The sequence below is a fragment of the Mus caroli genome, chromosome 4 (genome assembly GCF_900094665.2).
Source record: "Mus caroli chromosome 4, CAROLI_EIJ_v1.1, whole genome shotgun sequence".
NCBI classification, from domain to species: Eukaryota; Metazoa; Chordata; class Mammalia; order Rodentia; family Muridae; genus Mus; species Mus caroli.
This window is the reverse complement of record NC_034573.1, coordinates 34,901,096-34,925,147: the sequence shown is the minus strand read 5'-3', so window position 1 is coordinate 34,925,147 and position 24,052 is coordinate 34,901,096. Positions and strand designations below refer to the sequence as shown.

Here is a 24,052-nt window from a genome sequence, read left to right as displayed (position 1 = left end):
CCTGGAACTCACTTTGTAGACCAGGCTGGCCTCGAACTCAGAAATCCGCCTGCCTCTGCCTCCCAAGTGCTGGGATTAAAGGCGTGCGCCACCATGCCCTGCTTTCTCATCCTATTTTTAATGACAGTTCTTAAATGCTTCAACCTTCTTTGTAACCCACCACCCACCAGAGGTTGTGGAAAAGAAAGGATCCGGGAAGTGGACCTGTTTAGAAAGGTTCTTTGGAGCAACTCCCGTCTGTGTTGTCTAGAGATCAGCAGTTGAGTTCACAGGTTAGCAGGCAGCGGCAGCTCGATCCTCTCGCAAAAACTTCATAGATAAACCAGCAGTCCAGTTTGGTAGAGCTGGGTTAGCAACTGCGGTGACACAACCTAGCAGAGACAGCGGGTCTCAGCCTCAGCTTGAGTCAGCAGGAGGGACCAACAGGAACACCAGGAGAAGTTCTTAGCTGTGCCTCTCTCAGAGAAGCGGAGACGCGAGACCCACAAGCATTGCACAGCTAGCTGTACCAGCAAGCCAAGCTCTGTCTCCGACACTCAGTGAAGTCCTATCTATACCCTCCACACATCACGTGTGTTCTCTGTGCCTTGCCTCAGCATGTGCATCCAATCAGCCCAAGTCCTTGGAAGCAGCAACAAACTGCTGTACACTGCCAGAAGTTTTTTGGTGCGTTTCTCTCTGTGGTATCCCAAAGAATCTTTCATCACGTGCCCTTTCACAGGCTTGCTTTAGCAGAACGTCCTCTCCTGTGTCTGCTTCAGCGGAAACATTCCTTCACGTGTTTGCCCCAGCAAAACACCATCCAACCGACTTTCTAAGGAACCCTTAAGTGTCCACCTCAGAGTCTAGTTCCTTGGATTTTTCTCACTGCGGTATAGCTGGGTGTGTAGTGGAGGCTAGCCCCTACAGTATGGCAGCGGGTCTGCGGCTTCCTGGCCGACACTGGAGCCAAGGAGGCATTCGCCTATGGGCCTGCTGCTGCTGTGCCCTCTTCACTGGAGAAGCGTGGGCTGCAGAATTTCTGGAATGTGGGGGTGTCAGAGAGGTGGGGGTGGGAAAGAATTGCCCCAGGGGAAAGGGTGTGGGGTGAGGTACTCGCCATGTATTGGGGGCATGATGAGGTGAGAGAGTGGTGCAGAGGGGGAGCAGGGGCGTGAGAAAGGGTGATCAATGGCCAAGCTCTGTGGAGCCATTGGAAGAGCACCATCCTTGGGCAACTGGCGACCAGGGTTTTTTCCTTTTAGATTTACTACATATCCATAGAAGGAGCTTCCGTGGGGGTGAGAACATTCGTGTCTTGGCTCTTCTCCAGTTCCCTCAACTCACCCTTCTTTAGCTGGCATACAAATTGGCACTCAGTTGATACCCAGAAAACACTGACACGAACGCTCTTGACTTATCAATTACAAGGAGCATTTGAATGAAGCAAATGTTTCAGAATAAAGGCTGGTTCTGCTCTTGGTAGGGTCCCAGGGACTTGGTCAGCATTATTGATACCGTGTGTGTGTGTGTGTGTGTGTGTGTGTGTGCGCGCGCGTGTGTGTGTGTGTGTGTGTGTGTGTGGTGAGTGTGTGTCCAGGAATGCATGTCAAATGCATGCATTCATGTGACAGAGGCAGACAGAAACACACAGAGAGAGAGTATTGGAGTTGAGTAGGAAGAGGTGGGAGTGGAAGCTAGGACTGCCCGTGTCTTCTTCCTGGCTGGCTAGACAGCAGTGCTGTTGCCAAGGGATCGCTGGAGGACAAATAAGTTAGACAGTCAGTGCCGAAGGGCGTCCTGAATAGTTGTTACTTGGGGTAGGTTAATTCAGGTGTCTGTGGCACTAGGTAGCTAGCAGGAAGGTAGGGAATGGAGACAGGATTTGGAGAGTGGTGGTTCACCTGGGTGAAAGGGACGATGATTGTTACCAAGGAAAGAGGCTGAGAAAGCATAGGTGACAAGTAGGAGGGGATATGAGTGGGCATGGTGCTGCATAGTTCAGGTTTATTTCTTGCCCTTATACCCATCTAGGACATTCATTTCTTCCTTTCTGCTTGGTCATTCATGCCATCTTGGGAGCAAGAAAGATGGGAATTAGGATTTTCAGAAGATTCTAGTTTGGGATCTGTTCTTCCTGGTTTTAACCAGTACTCTGAGCCTGTCAGGTCTAGACTTCATCTGGTCCAATATATGTAGCTTATGAATGGAGTAGATGGAAGTTGTTCAAGGATCATCTAGTGAGTCACTGCTGCGGCTGCACTAGGGTGCAGGCTCCTCTCTCCTATTCGGGACTCTTTACCCCAGCATCTTTCTGCAAGGGCAGCACAGGACACTTTTCGCCCTGCAGGTGTATACTTGTGGAGGCTTGGCAGACCACATGTGAACCCCTGTTGTCTGGGTTGGTTTCAGAAAGTAAAAACATCTGGTAGGAAGGCAACGCGGATGCCTCTCAGGGTCTTGTAAGTAGGGTTTATGTTTTACACCTCTACAGATGGCGTGGGGCCTCCAACTCAAAAGGGCTGTGCCTTGAATCCAGACTGTGACACTGGCCCAAACAGTCTTAGTCCAACTCAACTGTTCTTGAAGAAAGAAGAATCCAGTGGTGGATCATGAGCCCTACTGTACCTTGGCATCCCCCAAAGGTCTTGTCTTAGGGTTGGGGAATCGAGCCCCTAAGCCTAGTAGATCTCATGGACAAGAGTGGGGATCTCTAAGGGACCTTCATTGTTTGAAAGTTTCGAGGCTTGTGAAAACGAACCACCAAGTTCTCTATTGCCCAGTTCATCAGTTAGAGTTATTTGGGGTCTGGAGAGACAACCCCATCAATAAAGTGCCTCCCTTACAAATACAAGGACTTGACTGCAGATCCCTAGCTCCTAGGCTTGGCAGCATACATCTGTAGCTCCAGTGCTGGGGCAGAGAGTAGAAACAGAGACAAGCAGATCCCTAGAGCTCAGCCTGGCTAAGTCCTTGAGCTCCAGGTTCAGTGAGAAACCTCGTCTCAGAAATTACAGTGGAAAGCAGTCAAGAGGAAAAAAAAAAAAAAAACAGTGTTAACCTCTGGGTTCAGACCCACACCGTACACACACATAGGAACACACACATACACAGTACATGGACACATTAAATCCACTAGCTCTTGAGCTTTTTGTTAATGTCTCTCCCAAGAGCAGCTGAGTTGGACTGAGACTGGGCCAGTGTCCTCAGGAGATCCTCTTGATAGGGTTGAGATCTGCTGTACCAGGTGACCACTAACACTGTCCTCAGAGTCCCTGGTCACCTTAGGGCATCTTGGGAGGTAAGAGCTGAAACAGTAGCAGTATTATTAAGAAGTAGTTCTGCAAGACTCCTGACCTTCAAAAGGGAGATCACAACCTGGATTCAGGACACAGCCCTTTTGAGTTAGAGGCTGTGTCCTTCCTTGCCTAAGCTCTGTGTTTCTCCAGAAAGTCAAAGGATGAAGGCCTGCCTGTCAACACAAAAGTTAGTTGGTTCAAGGAAGTGGGAACGGCTAAGGAAGTAGGCAACCAAACCAGGGAAGACGGCTTGAGCGGTGGGCCTGTTCAAGGCCCTTGGCCTCCTTTTGTGCCAGGTCACAGAGCTTTCACCACAAAGGAGATATGATCAGAACTGTGTCTCAGAAGAGAATGAACTAATGGGAACAGGTCCTGTGGTGAAGGAGCAGGGAGATAAGATTGAGGAGAATCCCCGGAACGGGAGAGAAGGTGGCAGCTGTCAAGAAATGCTTACCAGACAGGGGACAGGCTCATGGCTTCCTTTGCAAGAGGTAGATTTTAGGAAGGCAGCTGCTCCCTGGGCATGTGAGGAGCTGCTCCTCCTCCTCTTCCTCCTCCTCCTCTTCTTCCTCTTCCTTTTTAATAAAAAGGACAGATTGGAACCTGCAGAGGGGTGGGCAGAAGTGAGCGTTTGTCCTTCGTGTATTTCAGATGACTGATCTGTCCCACCTTCTGTGGCTTCCTCCCTGTGTTCTAGTGCCTGGTTTGTTTGACATGTGAAGCTGGCCACCGCAGAATAACAGTTCCCCAAATGACATCATCAGTTCAGTGATGATGTAGTTAGGCAGTGGTGAGGTAGAGAACTTTGAGGGGCTTCTTGGCTGCACAGATTTTTCAGTGCCCTTGTGTGAGTTCCAGAAGCAGGATTTAATCTGCGCGGCTTCCATCCTGACTTGTCCTGAGCGTAGTGTTTCTACAGAGCATCTTGCTGGGGCTCCTGTCTGTGGAACCTATATTGAAGATGTCCAGGGAGCATAGAGTATTGTGAGCCTGGGCTTGCAATCTTGGGTCTCTGCCTGGACCACTTTGTGCATTCCACAGGCTCTTTTCTTCCCTCTGTCCCTGACCATGTCAGAATCTGCTGTCCCGTAGTCTTTTGAGCCAACCACTTTCTTACTGACCCATTTCTCTGACTTCTTCTTTCTGGACAGGAACTCTGGAGCCATCCTAGCCTCAATTCATACTGATATTTTAGCTTTTTTTTTTTTTTTCCTTTCGATCTTTCTAGCTTGTTCTTTTTGTGTCCCCTCCTTTTCCTCTGGGATCTTATGATCTCCAGCCTTCTCCTTTGAGTCCCTTTTATTCCCCCCCTCCCCCGCTGTCTTCATTTTGAATCTGGTTTCTTCTACAGTGATTCGCCCACACCACACCTGCTCCTTCCCTTTCCCCAGTTAGATCAGGTTTAGAAAGAGCCGTGGTAGTCGTATGTCTAAAACCACACTGATGGCAGGTGGCAGAGCTCGGGATTTCTGAGAAAGTCTTTTCTCATCTGTGTTCACCAGTCTGTACCGCAGTACCCCGGGTCTGGGAGTTCCTGGAACAAGGTTTCCTGAGGTGACTGATCACACTAGGGCTGGGCATGAATGCCTTTTCTATATCACCCTGTCTCACCCTTCTTCCAGGAGGAACTGTCCCCTCTGTAGCTGTGGTCTGGTCAGCTAATGCAGTCTGCGGCAGAGAGGGCCCTGTGGCTGGCTAACTTCTTCCTTCCCCCTCTCTAGTTGGCCCCATGCTGATTGACTTTAATATTGCTGTGGATCTGGAGCTTTTGGCAAAGAAGAACCCAGAGATAAAGACGGGCGGCCGTTACTCCCCCAAGGACTGTATCTCTCCTCACAAGGTGGCCATCATCATCCCATTCCGCAANCGGCAGGAGCATCTCAAATACTGGCTGTATTATTTGCACCCCGTCCTTCAGCGCCAGCAGCTCGACTATGGCATCTACGTCATCAATCAGGTGAGGTTTGGGAAGTGGGACAAGGGAGGTAGAACACAGACACACAAGTGTGTGCTCAGTGATCGCTGAGGGAAGGGCGTGATCTCGGTTTACAAGGATGTGTCAACTCTGTCACTGCTGCTGTCCTTCTTTAAACAGTGCAGCGAGCTAAGTGCCAAGCGGTAAGCTCTCTTGTTGATATAGCTCTGTTAGCCAAGAGAAATAGATACGGTGTGCTTGGCTTTTTAGAAGTAAACTTCCAGCAAAAATAAAAGAAAAAGATATCTCCAATGATTGCAAAGTAAAAACACTGATTATTTACCCATTTTTAGACTACTCTAGCTTTCTTCCTCCTCCTCTTCCTCCTCTGCTGCTACTACTACTAATAATAATAGTAATTCCAAAACGATCCATTTTTGTTTCAGATTTTTTTGGGCAACTTTGAAATTTATCCAGCTGGGTGGTCAGTATCATTCTTCAGGGACCATCCATAAGAGACCATATATGTATGTCTCTACAGCCAGCCATGGGTGAAAAGTCTGGGGGAGTCCTATTCTAGAGCCTCAGAGAGTGATATGGACTAGGCTGAGTTTCCTGCTGTACCTCAGTTTGTGTGTGTCAGGCTCTCATCTGCTTAGGATACAAGCTGAAAACTTCACCAGCCTCTATCACCACAACCCAGATTCAAATAGATCTAAACCGTTTTAAAGCTTCTTTTGAGGCAGGGTCTCACTATGTAGCCCTGGCTGTCCTGGAGCTCACTTTGTAGACTAGGCTGGCTCAGTCTCACCGAGCTCTGCACCTGCCTCTGCCTCCTGAGTGCTGGGATTAAAGGTGTGCACCTCTGCCACCTGGCTCACATGCTATTTTAAATTGTAAACAAACTGCTTTGTAGCAAAGTCTTCACCTTCCTAGTGTGGGCTGGAAGCTTCAAGGTGGCAGCATCTTACACTTCTTTAAGCATCCCTGTAGCAACTGAGGCAGCCCTCAGATATCCTAGCTTCCCTAATGTAACATAAAGCCCCCTGACTTTGATGGAAGCAAAAAAAAAAAAAAAAGGCTCAAAATGTATGTTGAAGTAAAGGGGCAGTCTTTCCAAAAACACATTTTAATGAAACTTGGCACCTAGGCAGGTAAGTCAGACTCATCAACACACCTAGATTACAGAATATACATGAATTTCAGTATTGGGGGTAAACTTGAAAAACCAAAGTAATATTCATGGGGAAAACAGTTGTGCTCATTAAGCATACTGAAGAAAAGTAATGTTTTTCATTTTTACTTAATTTCTTTAATATTTTTAAGTTCTTGGTGCACGCCTTTAATCCCAGGACTCTGGAGGCAGAGGCAAGTGCAGAGAATTTGAGGCCAGCCTGGTCTACAGATCGAGTTCTAGGACAGCCAGGGCTACACAGAGAAACCCTGTCTCAAAAAACAAACAAAATGGTGTGATTGGATGGATGGTGACTGTCTAATGCTTTTGAAGCTCAGAGGAAGGAGAGAAGGCTGTGCCCCGATATATCTAGTACAGGAGTTTCTAAATACGTGAGGAAGGCAGATCTTATTGTTCTAGAATCTTCCATATACTGACACCCTGTGACCTCCGGAAGCGTTTCCTTAGCTAGTCTAGACAGCTATTTTCCAAGAATCATCTCCAGTGATGAGTGTCCTGTGAGTCACGTTTTTGGAGAAAACAACCCTAAATTACCCGCCGTCTGCTTCCGCCTTACCTTCCCTGGGATAGTAGGAACTCCCCGTTCTCTTTCTCCCCGACTTGTACCTTAGTATCAAAAAAGGACTCTTTTTTAGGAGCTGGGGGTGTCCCTCAGTGGCAGAATGCTTGCCTAGCATCCACGTGTCCTTAGCTTTGAGTGTCAGCCTTGAAGCAAAGAGGAGAAACAGTGTACTACCCTGTCACTGTTCTCTAGAGCTTGCCTAGACTCCAGAGGGCAGGGATAAAAAAAATTCTGCTCTGAGTCAGGGGACAAGTAGAGAGAAGAACTGGTCACGTGAATAACGCTGGGTTGCAACTAAGCCCCACGTAAGATTCCTAAGTTCAATAATGTCCTCCCACTGGGCCACAACAGCTCTTCTTGAGGCCATGTATCCTCTTCCTGGCATGTTTCTCAAAGCCTGGTATCCAGGGCTGTGAGTGAGCCCCATAACCTGGAGAGCCACTTCAGAAGACAGGCTCTCAGAAGACTCAGGGGTCATGCCTCATAAACTCTTTTAGGAGGAAGGTTGTGTCCTAAGTCCACTGTGTTTCTATGGTTTATACTGTTAACCTTGTTCAGTGTAGGCCCCTCCAGCCACTATGAAACTTAAAGCTCAGCATGAGTGTTCTGGAGGGGAGTGTGGGAGGTGCTCCCCCATTGTTGCAGAGAGGGGCAAGGGTGTCCTTTGGGGTTCTGTCTCTCCTCTTGCCATAGTATGGGGGTCTTGCTAGAGTCCCAGCATATCCTACTTGGTGTCATGGGTCCTACTCTGACACTTAAGTATCTGGCTAAATCCAGCACTGGGGTGGACCTTGGTATGGAAATGAACGTCAGGGTGTCATATAACAAACAGGGAGTGTGTTCTGTCACTCATACTTCAGTCAGGAAAGCACAAAGCCAGGTAACAGGAAGGCTGCCACCTGGTAGCATCAGCCTTAAATGAAAAAGACAAAGGAAGGAAGAAAAGCAGAGGTAAGGAGCTTTAGAAAGTATCCATCATAAAAATCACAGTCGGTCATAGCCACCGCAGTGCTTTGCCCCCGAGTCAGCAGCTGAGAGGCAACTTTCCCAGTGTCACATACAGTACACTTACACCTTTGTGTCCTCATCCTTTTGACTCTGTCCATGTCACGTCTTTACCTTAAAGCCTTCAACAACTTCCCCCTGCCATAGGCAAGGACCTGAGTGATCTGAAACCTTAGCGTGGGATGCCACCTGGGGAATAGTCCTGACCTACTTCCAGCCACCTTCTCCTTGTCACCCTTCATACAGCTTGCTACAGGCAAGTAGCCTGTCATTCTCACACAGACACTTGTCGCCTCCCCTTTGTACCTCTGCTTACTCTGTGCATAGGCCTTCTCCGGTGGCTTTTTCTGGATATGATTTAAGCCTTGACCTCACAAGCTCTGTGAAGCCCCTGAAGTAGAGGTGACCTCTCCTCCTTTTCTTGGTACAAGAGACAATTGGCATTTTTGTGTCTCATTTTGGCCCTTGATCCTTCGTTCCTGGCCAGACTCACTCCCACATGTCTGACCATGGATCTCCTCTGACTCTGAAGGGTTTGGAACATGGGGTATCTTTCCTTGAGTCCTGCTCATTTATTGATACCCATACTCAGGACCCCCCGTGCCCCCTGTTCTCTAGTTGGGTCCATTCCTGCAAAGTCTCCTCTCCTAGCTTGGCCATATTATGACCCTTGTAAAACTGGCACAGTCTCTCCCCAGGGCCCTTCACCTGACATTCCTGTGCGTTGCTGACTAGGGTATAGGCTGCCTGTGATAAAACCTTAGGGTAGCCTTCCTTTTTGGGAAAGATATAATATGCTTTAGCCCCATGTTGGCTCATAATCATAAAAACTCTTTTGAGTCAAGACATGATAGGTGATTCAACCCTCTAATTGTAGTCCAAAAAGAGGAAGATTGCAAGTTGGAGACTAGCCTCACTACATAGTGTGCTCGGGGCTAGCCTGGGCTAGCAAGCCCCAAACCCAAAGCACAGTCTCTTGTGTTCCTTTGTATTTTGACTTGCATAGACCTCTAGTGAGGGCTGCTCTGAAGGCTGCATAGGCAATCAGATCATGGCCACTGGCGGACTGGGATTAGGCAGAGAGAGGTGATGATAGAATGTCCTGATCGCCATGATGTATACTTGGCGTACCATGAGGCTTGTTAGCTCATGTGAGAGAGGCAGCAGCTTGTTAGTAATAGCTGCCAAGCCCCTAGGAGCCTTTGTGACTCGTGATACCTCCAGGCAGATCTGGCTGGACAGGCTTTGGGAAAGAGAGAGTGCCAGCCTGTACTAGGAGGTTAGATGGTGCTTTGTTTGGCTGTGACTTTGTTCTATTTTTGTTTTGAAGATACTTTTTAAAAAACGTGTGTGTGTGTGTATGTGTGTGTACACTTGTGTATACATGAATGTAGGTGCCAGTAGAGGCCAGAAGAAGGCATCCACTGGAACTTGAGTTATGATGGGCAGTTGTTGGCCTCCTAATGTGAGTACTGGGAACCCAACTCAGAGAGATGCTCTACAAATGCAACATGCGTTCCCCACCACTGAGCCCTCTCCAGCCCCTCCTCCGAGGATCATTTTAGGCTCTAAGATGGCAGTTCCTCCAGGAGGTCAGGATCAGTTATGGCAAAGCAGAGCCGTGAAGGTGGCTGCTTCTTGGCCCTTAGGACTTGACTTCTGTCTTGATTATCTTTATGTCACCTGTCTTCTGTTTCCTCTTCCAGCTGTCAGTGGATGTGTAGGGGGATGGAACTTTAGGAGGAGAGGGCTCAGCAGTTGACCTTCCCTTGCCTTGGGGCATGGCTGATATGGGGGTGGAGTGGGAGTGGTGGAAGTGTCTGCCAGTCCAGGCTGAGTGCCAGCCTCTGCCCTGCTGTCTCCCTGGCTGACCACATCTGTGGTTTCTCCTGAGAAGTGTCACAGCACTTACTGGTACTCAAGCGCTAATGAATAACCTCCAGACATTTACACAAAAAAGGGAGTGACAGTGTATTTGGACTTGGCTTTATTGTAAGGGTGGTCCAGTGAGTCCTGCCGCAGCCTGAGGCTTGCCCGTCCCTTTGCCCATCTCTTCTGCGTGTGCCTTCTTTTCCCTTCTAGTGGGGACTTTTGCCTCTACTTGTCAGTCCTGTTTGTAGCAAAGCAAGCTGAAGGAGGAGCTCCTATTCGTGAGCGGCTTCTTACTTTTCACCTACCTTCTCTTCTATCCTCTCTGCCTCCTCTAAAGAAAGAAAAGTCGACTTACCTACCGCTGCTATCCTAACTACTGCCGTCACCTCCGCTGCCACCGCTGCTGCCACTGCCACTCTGGTAATGTCCTCACATCTGACACAGTGCCAGGCCTCTCTGGCAGGGGGAAGCTGTGAATAAGCCCCTGTGACTATCTTCCAGCTGTGGTGCCTCCCAGGCGAGCACAGGGCTGCTCTGGGCTTGCTGGGAAAACATCGAGATCAGTGGAAGCCAGCTCATGACGCAGCGCCCGAGAGACTTCGCCGGCTTTAGATTAAACCCCGGTAGAGCTCACACTTATAGTGTATGTATATAAATGTTTATATCTTGTCTTTCTCCTCAGGTCATACATATCATTAGCATCTTCCCATGCTGTTTCATAGTCTCCATATCCATAACGTCAATGCTTTCATCGTAATTGGTCACTGAGTTCTACCACAATTAATCCTTTTCTTTATTAGAAGCCTAAATAAACAGTAGCAAACATCCTCAAGGCTCAGGTTTGCTGTGTTGGCTTCTTCTGCATTCAAGGTGGTTTCCTCAGGCTAGATTTTCACACATAGGATTGTTATGTTAAGAAATACGTTGCACATTTTTATAATTAACCGGTACGTAGACAAATTGCTTTTTGAAAGAGAAGTCTCTGTTTTTAGCTTGTGTCTTACACGCTGTTTTCCCAGCCTGTGTTCTCAGAAGTAAATGTGCTCACCCTGTGACTACTGTAGCTAACAGAATTGCCTCCCAAGAGTATGGGCCCTGTGTCTTTTACTTAGTGGCGAAAAACTTAAAAGTCCCAGATTCAAGTTCTGTTGGGGACTGTGTCTAAGCCCAAAGCCACCAACTTATTATGCATAAAAACTAGAACCCAGCTGCTGGGAACTGAAAGAGGAGTGGGTATTAACCCGCCACGGATTCTGCATAATCCCAGCTTCTGACCTCAGCTCTGAGCGCTCCTAGCTTGTCTCACAACTCATTCAGCCAAGGTCTTAGCATCTTAGGAGGCACAGAAAGATGCTTGGGGCATGGTCAGCAACTGCAATTGGCTACAGACCTGCCCCTGGATTTGAAGGTACTGTGAGTAGGAGTGGCTTTTTGATGAGGGCACAGAGGGCACAACAACCTAATCTCTCCCATCACAGATATTCTGATTCATAGAGAATCCTGGGAGCAACTTTGTTGTTGAGCTGCCTATTGCTGGTGTGTCCTCAGGCCATCTGGGTCTCAGGATCTGTCTGCTGATGACACGTGTAGGCCTGCATCCCTGGAGGACAGAATGGTTGGACAGAGGCTGTTGAGACTTGGACAGGGTGAAACAAGACTTTCTTTAGCTGTTCCTCTGGCCTTGGTTGCAATCAAAGGAAGTCACTTTTGTCCTCCTTAGCATCTCAGACTCAGGGTTTCCCTGGAGACTAGATGAGACTCTGGGACCTGTTCTGTCCCCCTCACCCAAAAGGCTCTCACAAGGACACATGCTTAGGGCCAGGTGGGCATGAGGAACTCTGGCTTGAATTCTTCCTTTAAGGAGGAATTAAAATTTTACCCACCATTACTTCCTAGGCTTGCCTGTTTTATATGACCTGTTTTATACAACCATTTTCTAATTGAGCTGGTCTCCCTGTCTTTTCCTAGACTGAGAGACAAATCCCTCTAGACATGCAAAACAGTGTAAGACTCCCTTTGGCCTAGAGGGCCCACCTCTACAGCTGTGTGGAATTCTTGTTTCCAAAGTGTTTCTTTTTCCTCAGCGTTTTACAGATCTCTTCCCACATGACGCCTCCTCCCCAGCCCAGTGTCTCTTCTCTCATCTGCATTCTCAGTCATTTAGAGGTTTTAGCAATTGGGGGCTTTTCTTCTTTCTGCCTGTTTTTCCCCTCAAATGAGGAAAGGCTAACTCTAAATCTTGTCTGCCAGTGTGCGATGTGAGAAGGCCACTTTTAAAACCTGGATCATGCTGGCCAAGGCGGTACGTGCCTTCACTCCCGATAGTCAGTCTCTGATTTTTGAGGCCAGCCTAGTGTACTCAGTGAGATCTTGTCTCAATACCAAAGCAGACAGAACCCCAAACTGACCCAAACCAAAGTAAAAAAACAACAAAAAAGCTGAGTCGTATTTTTACGGAGGAACGTGCCTCAGTGTGAAGCGTCTCCTCCCCAGACTTTGCACTGGGCATTCCCACCCTCCACCTTGCTCTCGAAAGGTCTCACACTTTCTTCTGCAGCTGGAGGCTTAATCATGTGAGTCACAGGCTAATTCCCTTAAGCCTAATCCTGTTTAGAAATGCCCAGTCTGTCAGAGCAGCAGGAATTGAGGGGGACTCTTGAAGCTGGTAAGAAAGGCCATAAGCAAATGCTAAAGAAGGTGGAGTCGCCAGGAGTGTCAGGAAACATGGCCACAGGACTCAAGCACGTTGATAGTCTGATAGCCCCAGATGGGTGAAAAGTCTGTTTCAATAATCATGGTAGTAGCTGAATTGTTACTAGGTAGGCCTTTTGTGCACTATTGTGACAAAGCAGGACACTGAGGCCAGAAGTATAGTCATCCATTCACGTATCTAGTAAGTGGAGAACCTGGGATGAAAGTATCTGTCTTGTCTCAGTTGTGTATTTGGCTTGGTCTAGCACTAGGTGCTTGATTAAATTTGCATTTAATTGAGTGAAGCAGTAGATCGTGATGGTGGGAAGGAGTCGTGGGAGGAGGGTGACTTCTGTCTCTAAGGAGGTTGAGTACATCTTAGAAAAAGATAATTGGCTTTGCATGCTGTCTTTCTGGCCAAGAAAGGAAAGCATTTCACCCAAAGAAACCCAGAAAATACTTTCGCTTTCTGCAGTCTCAAGGAGAGAAGAGGAAGGTACATTTTGCCTGTCTTCCCATTTCAGGTTCCTGCAGGGCCTCAGCACATCCGGGAGCTGGTACCATGTACTTTCCTCCTTCCTGGTTCGTGTAGATGGCACTACTTAGAGAAGAGGCCTAGGAGGGAGCATGTTGTTCAGGTTTCTTGGGAAATTGTCTGACTAGTTCTGAATGTGGTCCAGACAGCCAGAGTGCTCTCTGAATTGAAGGAACTGTGTACTTATTCCGTTTATGGGCTGTGCCCCCACCCTCCCCAAGTGCATGTTCATGGTTCCAAATTTCAAGCTCCTGGAAAGTGAACACTGCATAATCTTGAGCAATGCTTAGATCAAACAGGCATTGCCAGCAGGTCCTGTGTAGTACAGAGAGTGCCACCAGGAACCCTCCCTCCCACCCACCCCCACCCCACCCCAGATCTTGGGAGTATGCTAAGAGAAAGGGCATGCCCTTTGGATATCCCTTAGGGGTTAGAGTCTTTCATTTATTAGAAAACTGGTCATTGGGGCTTTGTGTTCCAAAGTGTAATTTGGGTTGGGACAAGACTGTAAAAAACTGTCAAGATGTTCAAGCCATATACCACAAGGGTAGAAGCGCTTACTCTGTGCCTTGTGTATAACATCCCCCAGTGGACATTAACAGTACGTTGTTACAATAACAGTGGTTCTAATAACTTCTTGGTTTTCCTATTCACTTCCTACTCATTGGACTTTCTGCCCCATGCCTTATGTGGAATTAGTTGAACTCAGAACTTCAAATGAAGTCCTTGTGGTGGAGCAGCCAAAGAACTCAGTGTTCTTTGTGTTCTGCGTGGTTGAAGGACTTTGATAGAGCTGGAGAAAGGAGCTCCTGTGGGCTAGGTGGTTTCTTAACTTATTCATTGTTTTCTAACTTCCTGGTACCTCCCTTTTTCTAAGTAGTTTGTTCATTATCTACCTGATGGACAGAGAGCCCATTGAGTGCCACGATTTTCAAGTTTCCATCCAGGCACAGTGAGAGAGGAGTTCTCATCCATGGGCTACAGGCCCTTGTAGGACAGTGATACTCAGAGTGGAGGTTCCAATCCCTTGATCTCTAAGAGTTTCAGGGAAAAAAAAGCTTTCGTAAGTGAGGATTCCACAGTGTGGGGCCTTCACTGCTTCACGGCACTATAGGAGATCAGAATGTGAAAGCACGTGTTCAAGAAGAAATTTGTGACCTGCTTGGGGTAAAGGGCTGCAGGCCTGTGTTGGGACCATCTTTGCTAACAATGGGACGCAGGAGCCAGTAAGAACCAACACCCCAGCGTGATCCTCAAGGAGCTGCTTTGGTCAGAACTTTACAGAAAGTGTCACCATCTACCATTGTACATTGTAACGTGTTCATCAGATTGTCTGTTTGTCCATCCATTCATCCATCCAATCCATCCATCAAGCTAGACAGTAACTATTACACTTTAATTTGATGGCAGTGAGGCACTAGTTGACTAAAAATCAAAAGTGTAAGCCCTTGTGACACATTTTCATGGGTGATACTGAGAACAAACAAGGTAAGTCATTAAAACACAAAACAATCTTTCCACCATCAGGCTTGGCAACTTGGGCCCATCAGCTGGACCTAAAGCAGGCGCCTTGTCTATAAATCTATCATGTGTATCTGACTGCTTCCTGCTATACACTGTGAGCATTATGAGGGCAAGAATTAAGTAAGGTTCACCACATTCCTCCAGCGTCTAATTGATGGTCTGATAGACATGTAAAAGTCCAACAGTATGCCAGTCAGACTGGAACAAATTGGAGGTGAAGAGGCACCCAATTTTCACTACTTCTATGTATTGTTGCTGGTGTCTATAATAAGTGACGCGTGTTTAAATGCCTTTCACCTTTTCTTTTAGAGCTATATGGGTTTCCATGGGTGTGTGCGCACGCGCGCACACACACACACACACACACACACACACACACATTTTAAAAGAGTCTCACTATATTCCAAACTGCTCTGTATTTTGGCTGGTCTCAGACTCATAATCTACATACTTTGGGCTCGTTGGTGCCAGATTACAGGTGCCACCATACCTGGCCATTATCTATCTATCTATCTATCTATCTACCTACCTATCTATGTATCTGTCTATCACAAATCTATTTCATTATGTGACACACATGACTTGTTTGGCCATTTCCCCAGTGATGCTTCTGCAACTGTTTACAATCTGCTCCTATGATGCATGCTTCACAGGGAACAGTATGGTATTGTTCACAGTTTGTCACACACATGTAAGCCCTTCTGCTGGGCAGACTCCTGGAAATGAGGTTGCTGATTCAGGGGTTGACACTCAGGATTGATTGTGAAGTAAGGGCAGAAAAATGGAGCCCAACAGTTAACTGTTAGTTAAATGGCCATGTGTCACAGACCCAGTCCTTGTGAGTGATCTGCTCAAAGGTCACGTGGCACCTAATAGCACTTCTTGTTTCTGCACCAGGCTGGAGACACCATGTTCAATCGAGCTAAGCTGCTCAATATTGGCTTTCAAGAGGCCTTGAAGGACTATGATTACAACTGCTTTGTGTTCAGTGATGTGGACCTCATTCCGANGGACGACCATAATGCCTACAGGTGTTTTTCGCAGCCACGGCACATTTCTGTTGCAATGGACAAGTTTGGGTTTAGGTAAGACATGCCCAGCCAGAGTCTGCTGCAAATGTGGTCGGTTCTCCGGTGTGAGCTAGAAAATGGAGTTCCTCTGTAGTGCCCTCGGCTCTGCAGGAGACCAGCACTTCTGAGAAATAGTTGCTTTTTTTTTTTTAAGTGTACAGTCCTTTCTTGCTGGAGAAAGAGTCCAGCAGTTCCTAATAATTACTGTGTATCCTGATAACAGTTCTTAGGTTTGGGCTTCCAACAGTGGCTGCATCTCCTCACTTTCCATCCCCCTCTGCCCCACATAGTTTGAGAAGCACAGATCCTAGAGATTGGATAACTCCACAGATGTCCTTCAGCACTTTCAAAGAAACATGGTTCTTTTTCTAAGAAAAACATGTGTTCCTGCTCAAACATGGGGCTCTAACTTTTGTATCACAGTGCTAGTGAAGAGGCAGGGTAGCAGTGTGAGCCAAACCTTACTGGCATGTGTAGAAGATAGTCTTATAGTCAGTTGTCTAACCTTAAAAGTCAAAGACCCATGCACAGTGGTGTACATCTTTAATCCCAGCACTCTAGAGGCAGAGGCAGGTAGATCTCTACAGTGTGAGGCCAGCCTGGCTGTATACTGAGTTCCAGGACAGTCAGAGCTTTGTAATAAAACTGTCTTTAAAAAAAAAAAAAGATAAAGTCATTAAGTAAATAAATGTGCATTTTACTTCACAGCCCATCCTTGTTCGAATTAAAGGATTACTCATTTGAAAAGCATTATCTTTCCCTTCCTTAAGTAAACCTGACATTTCAGGAAGCTGTGCCGCAGCTCCTTTGAGTGCAAGTATACTTGGCCTGTGCAAATAGCCTTTGTGTGAACACAACTGCTCTGTCAGACTCCGGTGTTCTCCGCTCCCTTGATCAGGGCACAAGAGCTATAGGACAACGTAGAACCTAGGTCTCCCCATGGTCAGAGCTATTCAGGACCTACCCAGAGTGGCCCATTTAGACGCAGCAGGAGCTCATGTGCACCCGCTTGTCTTCCCTCTGCTTGAGTGTCTTCCCTTTGACTGGTTTGTACCCTGACCTTCCTCATTCTTGTCTTGAAGAGTGATGATGAGGCCTAAGTAACCTCTGTGTGCTTCACCATAACCCCAGCAATGATTTACAGACACCCTGTGATGGCAGGTAGATAAGAAAAGGAACAGAGACAGCAAAAATGCTGTACCTACTCAAGATAGCACACACTTCCACTGAAGTAGGAATCTATTTCTAGAAAACCACTGACTCATGAGACCTATTATTAGTCCAGCAACCTTCGGTTTTAACCAACATTAGAAGTGTATATATAGGAGCTAGAGCTGTGGCTCAATGGTAGAACAGTTGCCTAGCATGCTTGAGGTCATGGGTTCAGTCCCCAGTTATGCATTTGATACACAACCCCCCCCCCNCCAAAAAAAAAAAAAACAAAAAACCGATGTGTGAGGTGTGCCAGAAATGGGTAATTTGATCCTTTGTGGTACCATCTAAATCTGAATCCATTGTTCATTCAAGCAAAACTCCTGGGGTCTTTCCTTCCAAACCAGTGAGGACCTCTGTCCTTGTAATTGTAGCAACTGGGAGGCAGAGGTTGGGAGGATCATTTGTTCAAAGATAGCCTAGGTGAGTGAGCTTGAGACTGTGTATGTGTGTGTGTGTGTGTGTACACATGTGTCTTGGGGGAGACAGGACTGAGTTCCAGGCATTGTGGTGTGTAACTGTAATCTTAGCACTTGAGAGGCCTTACAGTAAGGCAGGAGAATTATGAGTTCAAAGCTAGCCTTGATACAAAGCGAGACCTTTACTCCACACACAACTTCCTCTCCAGAAAGAAAGGAAACGCCCCTGATCTTTCATCTCATGTGCTCAATTACGTATGTGTAGCTTGGCTGGCATTTTCCTTAGTTCATGTAAAGAAACAAACCAAGATTTTAAACATTAACGTTAGAGTTGAGTGTGGTTGGGAGATACACTTAGGGGAACAGGGTACTGAAGCCTTGAGAGGGCCTGCCCATGGACAGACCTTTGTGTGGCCTTTGGAGCAGAATCTGTTCTTCCTAACCATGAACGTTTCAAGATATAAGAGGGTAGAGAAAAACAAAAGGCCCCCGTGTCCCTGTACTTGGAAATGTGGAAAAGTAGGTTTATCACTTTGCTAAGTCAGAATAACTGACTGAGGCAGTTTGCAGAGATACAGCTGCCGTGTTAGGTTGGTGTTCAAACCTTTGCCTTTGGGAGAAAGAAAGACTGGTAGAGAATATGGGCAAGGACGATCTGTATGAGGTGGGCAGGGCCGCCTGCATAAGGACCTTTTTTGGCAGGAACAAGGTACGAAGAGAGCAGATTTCAGAGCCACAGTTGGAAGAACTGGACTTAGCCTCCCATCACTGACTGGTTTCCTATGTGACCATAGATTCAGTACTATACCCTTAGAGAGAAAGCTTCTACATATATGTATGTCTCTAAGATAATCTGAACCCTGACAAAAACACAAATTAAGCATCAAAAGCTAAAGGAACCATTGTGATTCAGGGTTGGATTTGGAAAGATGGTAAGTAAAACAAATTAATTTTTATATCATTAATTATTAATTTTTCTATAATTTAGGGAGATTTCCTCCCAGTGCCTAAGGAGAAACTTAAGACATGTTCATGTGGATCACGCCTGTAATCCCAGCACTTGGGAGACAGAGGCAGGCGATCTCAAGTCAGCCTGGTCTACACGGTGAATTCTAGGCCAGCTAGGGCTACATAGACCCTGTCTTTAAAAAAAAAAAAAAGTTGGTGTGTTTCAGTCATTACTTGGGGTAAAAACTTACTAGCCATGGGCCCTCTGTCTGTGCTTCCTCTCCAGCCTGCCATATGTTCAGTATTTTGGAGGTGTCTCTGCTCTCAGTAAACAACAGTTTCTTGCCATCAATGGATTCCCTAATAATTACTGGGGTTGGGGAGGAGAAGATGATGACATTTTTAACAGGTAATGCTCACAGTTTTTCTCTTCTCTTGGGCTTTCCTTCAGTGTTTGACTCCTTGCTTGGTTATTCTGGAAGGATTAACACCCAGGAGGCAAGGGAATCCCCACCCAGCCCCTGGGCTGTAGGTCTGACAGAGTCTTTAGAAAACCGAGCTTCTGGGATTCTTAAAGGAGCTTTGGACGATGTGAGATGGGAGGGAGATAAAGGGGCAGGCTTACTTTGGCTTCCTACGTGGGCTTTCTGTGGGCTTTCTGTACTGAAGAAGCAAGCCCAAAGCATCAGCTGAGGAGGCAGACGGCTCGCTGGGGAAAGCACTTTCACCTGCAAGCACAAGAGCTTGAACGTCACAAGCCATGGAGAGCTGTAAGCAGTGCATGCGTCTGTGACCCAGCATGCTCTAGTGAGATGGCGTGGGGACAGGACAACCCCCAGATGTGAGAGTCTCATTTTCAAAGACTTGCATCTCATTATGGTCCTGATTTTTTTTTTTTATAAAGCAAGTTTCATCTCACAGAATCTTTGTGCCATGGTTTTATTTGAATTATTTTAACCACCAACAAGGAAAGACAGATTAGGGGTTGTAGCAATGGCCCAGCAGGTAAAATTATATCCTGCTCTTGCAGAGAGCCCAAGTCTTGTTCCCAGCACCCATCTTACAGGCATCTCACAATTTCCTGTCACTCCAGGTACAGAGGATCCAGTACCTTTTTCTAGACTCTGTAGGCAACTGCACTAAGATGTAAACAAACACACAATTAAAAATAAAAATAGAAATACATCATTTTTTTTAAAAAGACAATAATGCCGGTGTGGTGGCACATGTCTTTAATCCCAGCACTTGGGAGGCAGAGGAAGGGTGATCTTTTGTGAGTTCAATGCCAGTCTGGTATACACAGAGAGTTCTAAGACAGCCAGAGCTATATAGTGGGTCCTTATATCAACAACAACAAAAGCCCAGACACTAGTTTAAGGAGCCTGTGGAACTCCCTGGCCTGTGCTCCTGCTGTGGCCAGTCTTACCCTATCCACAGCCCAGGCTCTTTTAAACCTGGCAGACCTGTTTCCTGTAGGTTTTGGGTAGTGAAAGCCATCTGGGAACCAATGTGAGCTTTTACCTGACTTGGTATACATTTGATAAGTTAACAGAAAGTGTCTGTCAGAACAATGTCCATGCCATTCAAGGTACCACTATGTGAGAACTTGCCAAAGCTCCAAGTTCTTAATAAAGACCTTGACATAAACTTCATATTAGAGTGCACATATTGAGTACCTACTGTATACAGACCACTGCAAGGCCCATCCAGCAAGGGAAATGTAAGAAACCTCAATACAAGGTTCAGACAGACACACTTGCCTACACATAACCTGACTTGGGCAAGCCCTCTGGACTGCTGTATACCACAGACCTGCCCAAATGGTCAGGAGAGTTTGGGAAGGGGAAAGCATTGAGGGAGGGACTGGGAAGATGGGGGTAAGTACGGGGATGGAGTAGCTCTCCAAGAGATAAAGGCTTTATGCACCTGTTCACTGTATGCCAGACACTAAAGTCAGCCCACAGGAAGGACATGGTCAGAATCGTGTGGCTCACTCACATCTGCCAGTCCGCCTCTAACTTGGATATTTGATGCTTCGATTTGGGGCTTTAATGAGGCAAACACTACAAATTGCAGAATCTGCCAATGCAAGGTATTGGGAAGAAGTCTAAAATTAAACTAAAGACTTTCTGGGCCATGTCCCGGCATGATGGTGAGGGTTTGGGCTTCGTGAACAGCGTTTAGGCCCACGAATGAGTCCATAATGTTGCAGCTGGGCTATGGTAATGACTGTCCCTTTACTTTTGGCAGATTAGTTCATAAAGGCATGTCTATATCACGTCCAAATGCTGTAGTAGGGAGGTGTCGAATGATCCGACATTCAAGAGACAAGAAAAATGAGCCCAATCCTCAGAGGTACGTCCTCTCTGTGTCTTCCCTTTATTTATTTGTATGTTAGATTTATTTTATGTGTGTGGGTGTTCGGCCTGCATGTAAGCATGTGTACTGCTTGTATGCCTGGTGCCCTTGGAAGTCAGAACGGTTATGTGATCCTCTGGCACTGGAGATGTGATCCACTGTGTGGGTTTTCTCTGCAAGAGCAGACAGTACCATCCCTCCAGCCCCCGTGTGTTCTTGTATTTCTTCCTCCTTTTAAGGGAACAGGCTGTAAGTCAGGCTTTTGCACAGGGCCCTTTAACCCCATTGAAGTAGAGATATTCCATCTGGGGTAACCACTCTGAGCAAAAGGGCTGTTGGGGAAGTACAGATGTTGGCCAGTTTCTTAAGACTTATGTTTTAACCCATCCCCTTTGCACCCTTTCTCCTGGTAGGTTTGACCGGATCGCACATACAAAGGAAACGATGCGCTTTGATGGTTTGAACTCACTTACCTACAAGGTGTTGGATATACAGAGATACCCGTTATATACCCAAATCACAGTGGACATCGGGACACCGAGATAGCATTTTTAGTACCAATAAGAGACCTGAGAATGGCCGGAGACCTCAGATATGTGTCTCTGCCAGTCGACTGGGCTGGTCCCTCTCATTTGTACAGTCTGAATGACAGTTCTTCTTCCTTATCATTCAGACATCCCTCCAGATGCCCAGGGTGAGTGTAACATTTACCCACAACCTGGCTCGGCACTGGATGAAATTCTACAAGGTCAGTGTAAAACTGGTCAGCCTTTGGAGAGACTTCTTGGACGTGTCACCCCCAAAGAGTCAGAACTATACACAGTTCAAAACTTAGTGACTGTGGGTCACATTCCCACTGTTGAAACTGCTAAATTGTGACCTGGGGAAGGACTTTGCTTTAGTCCGTGATGTTCATACTTGGTGACAAATTGAGACTGCTGCTGGATTCAGATTGACAAGATTTTCTTGGACCTTTTTTTTTATACGAAAATCAAAACTTCAATCAGTCTCGTGCTCTGTCCCTTTCCATCGGTATGCGATTATTACAATCACTGTGTGTGTGTCTTTTCTTAGCAAAGGAGTTTTAAAACTTGAGCCTGGACCTTGGGGTCCTGTAGTGTGTGGATTCCAAGGCTTTGCCCTCAGAGCAGGGGCCTGGGCACTCTCACTCACGTGGCCTGTCTCCAGATCCCTGTCTGATTTCTGAATGTAAAGAGGTTTTTTGTTTTGTTTTGTTTTGTTTTGTTTTTAGAAGCAGTTTTGTAGTATTTGAAAGAATAAATCAAGTTTTGATTATGCTATAGGTTGATTTTTGTGTTGATCCAAATCAGAATAGCTATTGAGTGTTTAAGTCATGACTTTATTTTTCTGGGCATGCTATATAAACTTGAATTTCCTATGTATTTTTATTGTGGTATTTTAAATGTGGGGGAAGGGATTGGGTATTTTTTAGGGGAAAAAAATAATGTATGCTGTAGTGGTCAAAGGAGCCTCTGATTGAGCTGGCAGGCCAGGTTTTGTAAAGAGCAAAATTACTTTCAGGTCCCTTGTTGAGGGAACAGGTCAGCGTTATCCTGCCAGACATCTGGGTCAGGAACTTGGGAGACAGCATCTGCTGTCCTGGCAGAACTCTCCCTCTACTCCCCCAGGTGGGCTGGGTGGAAGGACCCTCAGCCACCCAGAACTGACGCCCTCATGGCCCTAGACTGTGGGGTTGAAAACTCATAGCAGTCAGGTTTGTTTACCATCTCTCCGAGCCTCCACCACACTCCCTGACCCACCCAACGTCTCCAGTTCTTATTGTTCTCCTTCCTTCCTTCTTTCCTCTCCCTTCTCACCTCTTTGCCTCTTTCCCTAAAATTCCCTGTGGCCCTCGGGGTCAGACTGTTCATTCTCCAGCATGATTGTGCCTTTTAATTAGAGGTCTAGAAAGTTCACCTGAACCCACACCCCCTTCTTCCTGAGAATTCTGGTGCCTCTAAAGCCCCTCATTGCCACTCAGGGTTTTAGTGGGTGCCCCCACTGCTCAGTGTACCCATGAGCTGTCGTCATTCACGGAGCCCTGTGCCAGACCGTGTTCTGTGCCTGCCTGCGGTGATGTAGCCAGAAGCACATACTCAGGTCATCAAGCCGAGAGGTCGTCAAAGAGGAAGCCTGGGTTGGGATCGTTAGGGTCAGCTGTCTAATCCCAGAGCTAAGCCCTTTCTGCTTCAGGCAGCCTAGACTCCAGTCCTGAGCGTAGAGGCGGTGTGGATGGCTGGCCCTCATCCTACCTGTGCCTTTATTGCTTTGAGCACCACAGTCTCTAACTTGCTGCTTTCTCCAGAAGCCTTTTTGTGTATGGGTTAGAAACTCTTTTTCCCCAGTCAGAGCAGCCAGGCTGTGCAAAATCTGTGCTCTCTCGGTTCCCCATGCCTCTAGAAGGCCGTTAAAACCAAGACTGGATGCACTGAGAGGAGTCTTTTTTTTTTTTTTTTTCTGTCCCCAGATCCTGACTTTTCCAAAGTGCCTTAAAAGAAGGGAGACAGACTCATTGAGTGTGTTGTTTCTTTCTCTCCTAAAGCAAAACTCTGCCTTTTCTCTATGCTGTTCGTGTTGGGTTTTGTTCATGTCAGATATGTGGTTCATTCTCAGGACCAAGGGAAATTGTCTTGACTGTCCTCCCATTTCCTCCCTCCCAGCATCCTTTGGGGAACCTCCAGCCCAAGGCACTGTTTTTGCCTGGCCCAAGAGATGCCACTGGGGACTAGAGGATGGGAGGGGCAGGGAACATTTCCTTCACCTGGGAATTCTTACCCTGGTGTCAACATGCTGTGCCTTTCTCTTTCTCTATTTCCCGTTGGTGACCTGGATAGTCTGGCCTTTGGGAAAGATCAGAGGCACAGGAAAGCAAAGGAAATGTGCCACCCTTTAGCCTGGCAGGGTCTCCCTGCCCACTAGGCTGTTCCAGACCTGTGATACTGTGTTTGTATGTTGATATCCCATGTGTACAAGTGTGTTTACCATTGGGGCTGGGGGTGGGTGGCTGTCTCTGACCTTGGCATTCAGAACAGACATCTGTATTTTTGCCTTTGAAATGCAGTAATATAACGTGAATAAATGACCTTATCTTTGTAACTGGTTTCTTTTCTTTTTTGTTGGGGGGGAGGGGGGGTGCTGGAGACAGCAGCAGGCTCCACATGCCTTCCGGAAATCAGAAGTGTCCCTGTAGGACCTTCATTTTTCTTATCTGTAAGTAGGAATGATACCATATAGAGACCATTTTAGGCTTAAAAGAGATGATACGTTTAAACTGATGACCAATACCTCACAGGTACTTAACAATACAGTGTCTATTCCCAGTTCAAAATAAAATTGTGCCTAGCAGTTCTCTGGCCACAGTCTACTCCTATCCTCAACAAATGTCAGGATAGTTGAGAATGGATCTGAAAGCCCATTTGTGCAAGGTATTCACAGCGTAAGTTACGT

General features: G+C 46.8%; 1 protein-coding gene across 1 annotated transcript in view; it reads left to right on the top strand.

The window, feature by feature from the left end:
• The window catches only part of B4galt1 (beta-1,4-galactosyltransferase 1), a 48,950-nt gene extending 25,249 nt beyond the window's left edge, over positions 1-23,701 (top strand). The window contains exons 2-6 of the mRNA XM_021160405.1: positions 5,000-5,235; positions 15,475-15,662; positions 18,513-18,635; positions 20,477-20,581; positions 20,998-23,701. Coding sequence (XP_021016064.1) covers positions 5,000-5,235; positions 15,475-15,662; positions 18,513-18,635; positions 20,477-20,581; positions 20,998-21,130 — 785 coding nt within the window. The 3' untranslated portion in view covers positions 21,131-23,701. The remainder of the gene's footprint in view (positions 1-4,999; positions 5,236-15,474; positions 15,663-18,512; positions 18,636-20,476; positions 20,582-20,997) is intronic.
• Positions 23,702-24,052: the final 351 nt, after the last annotated feature.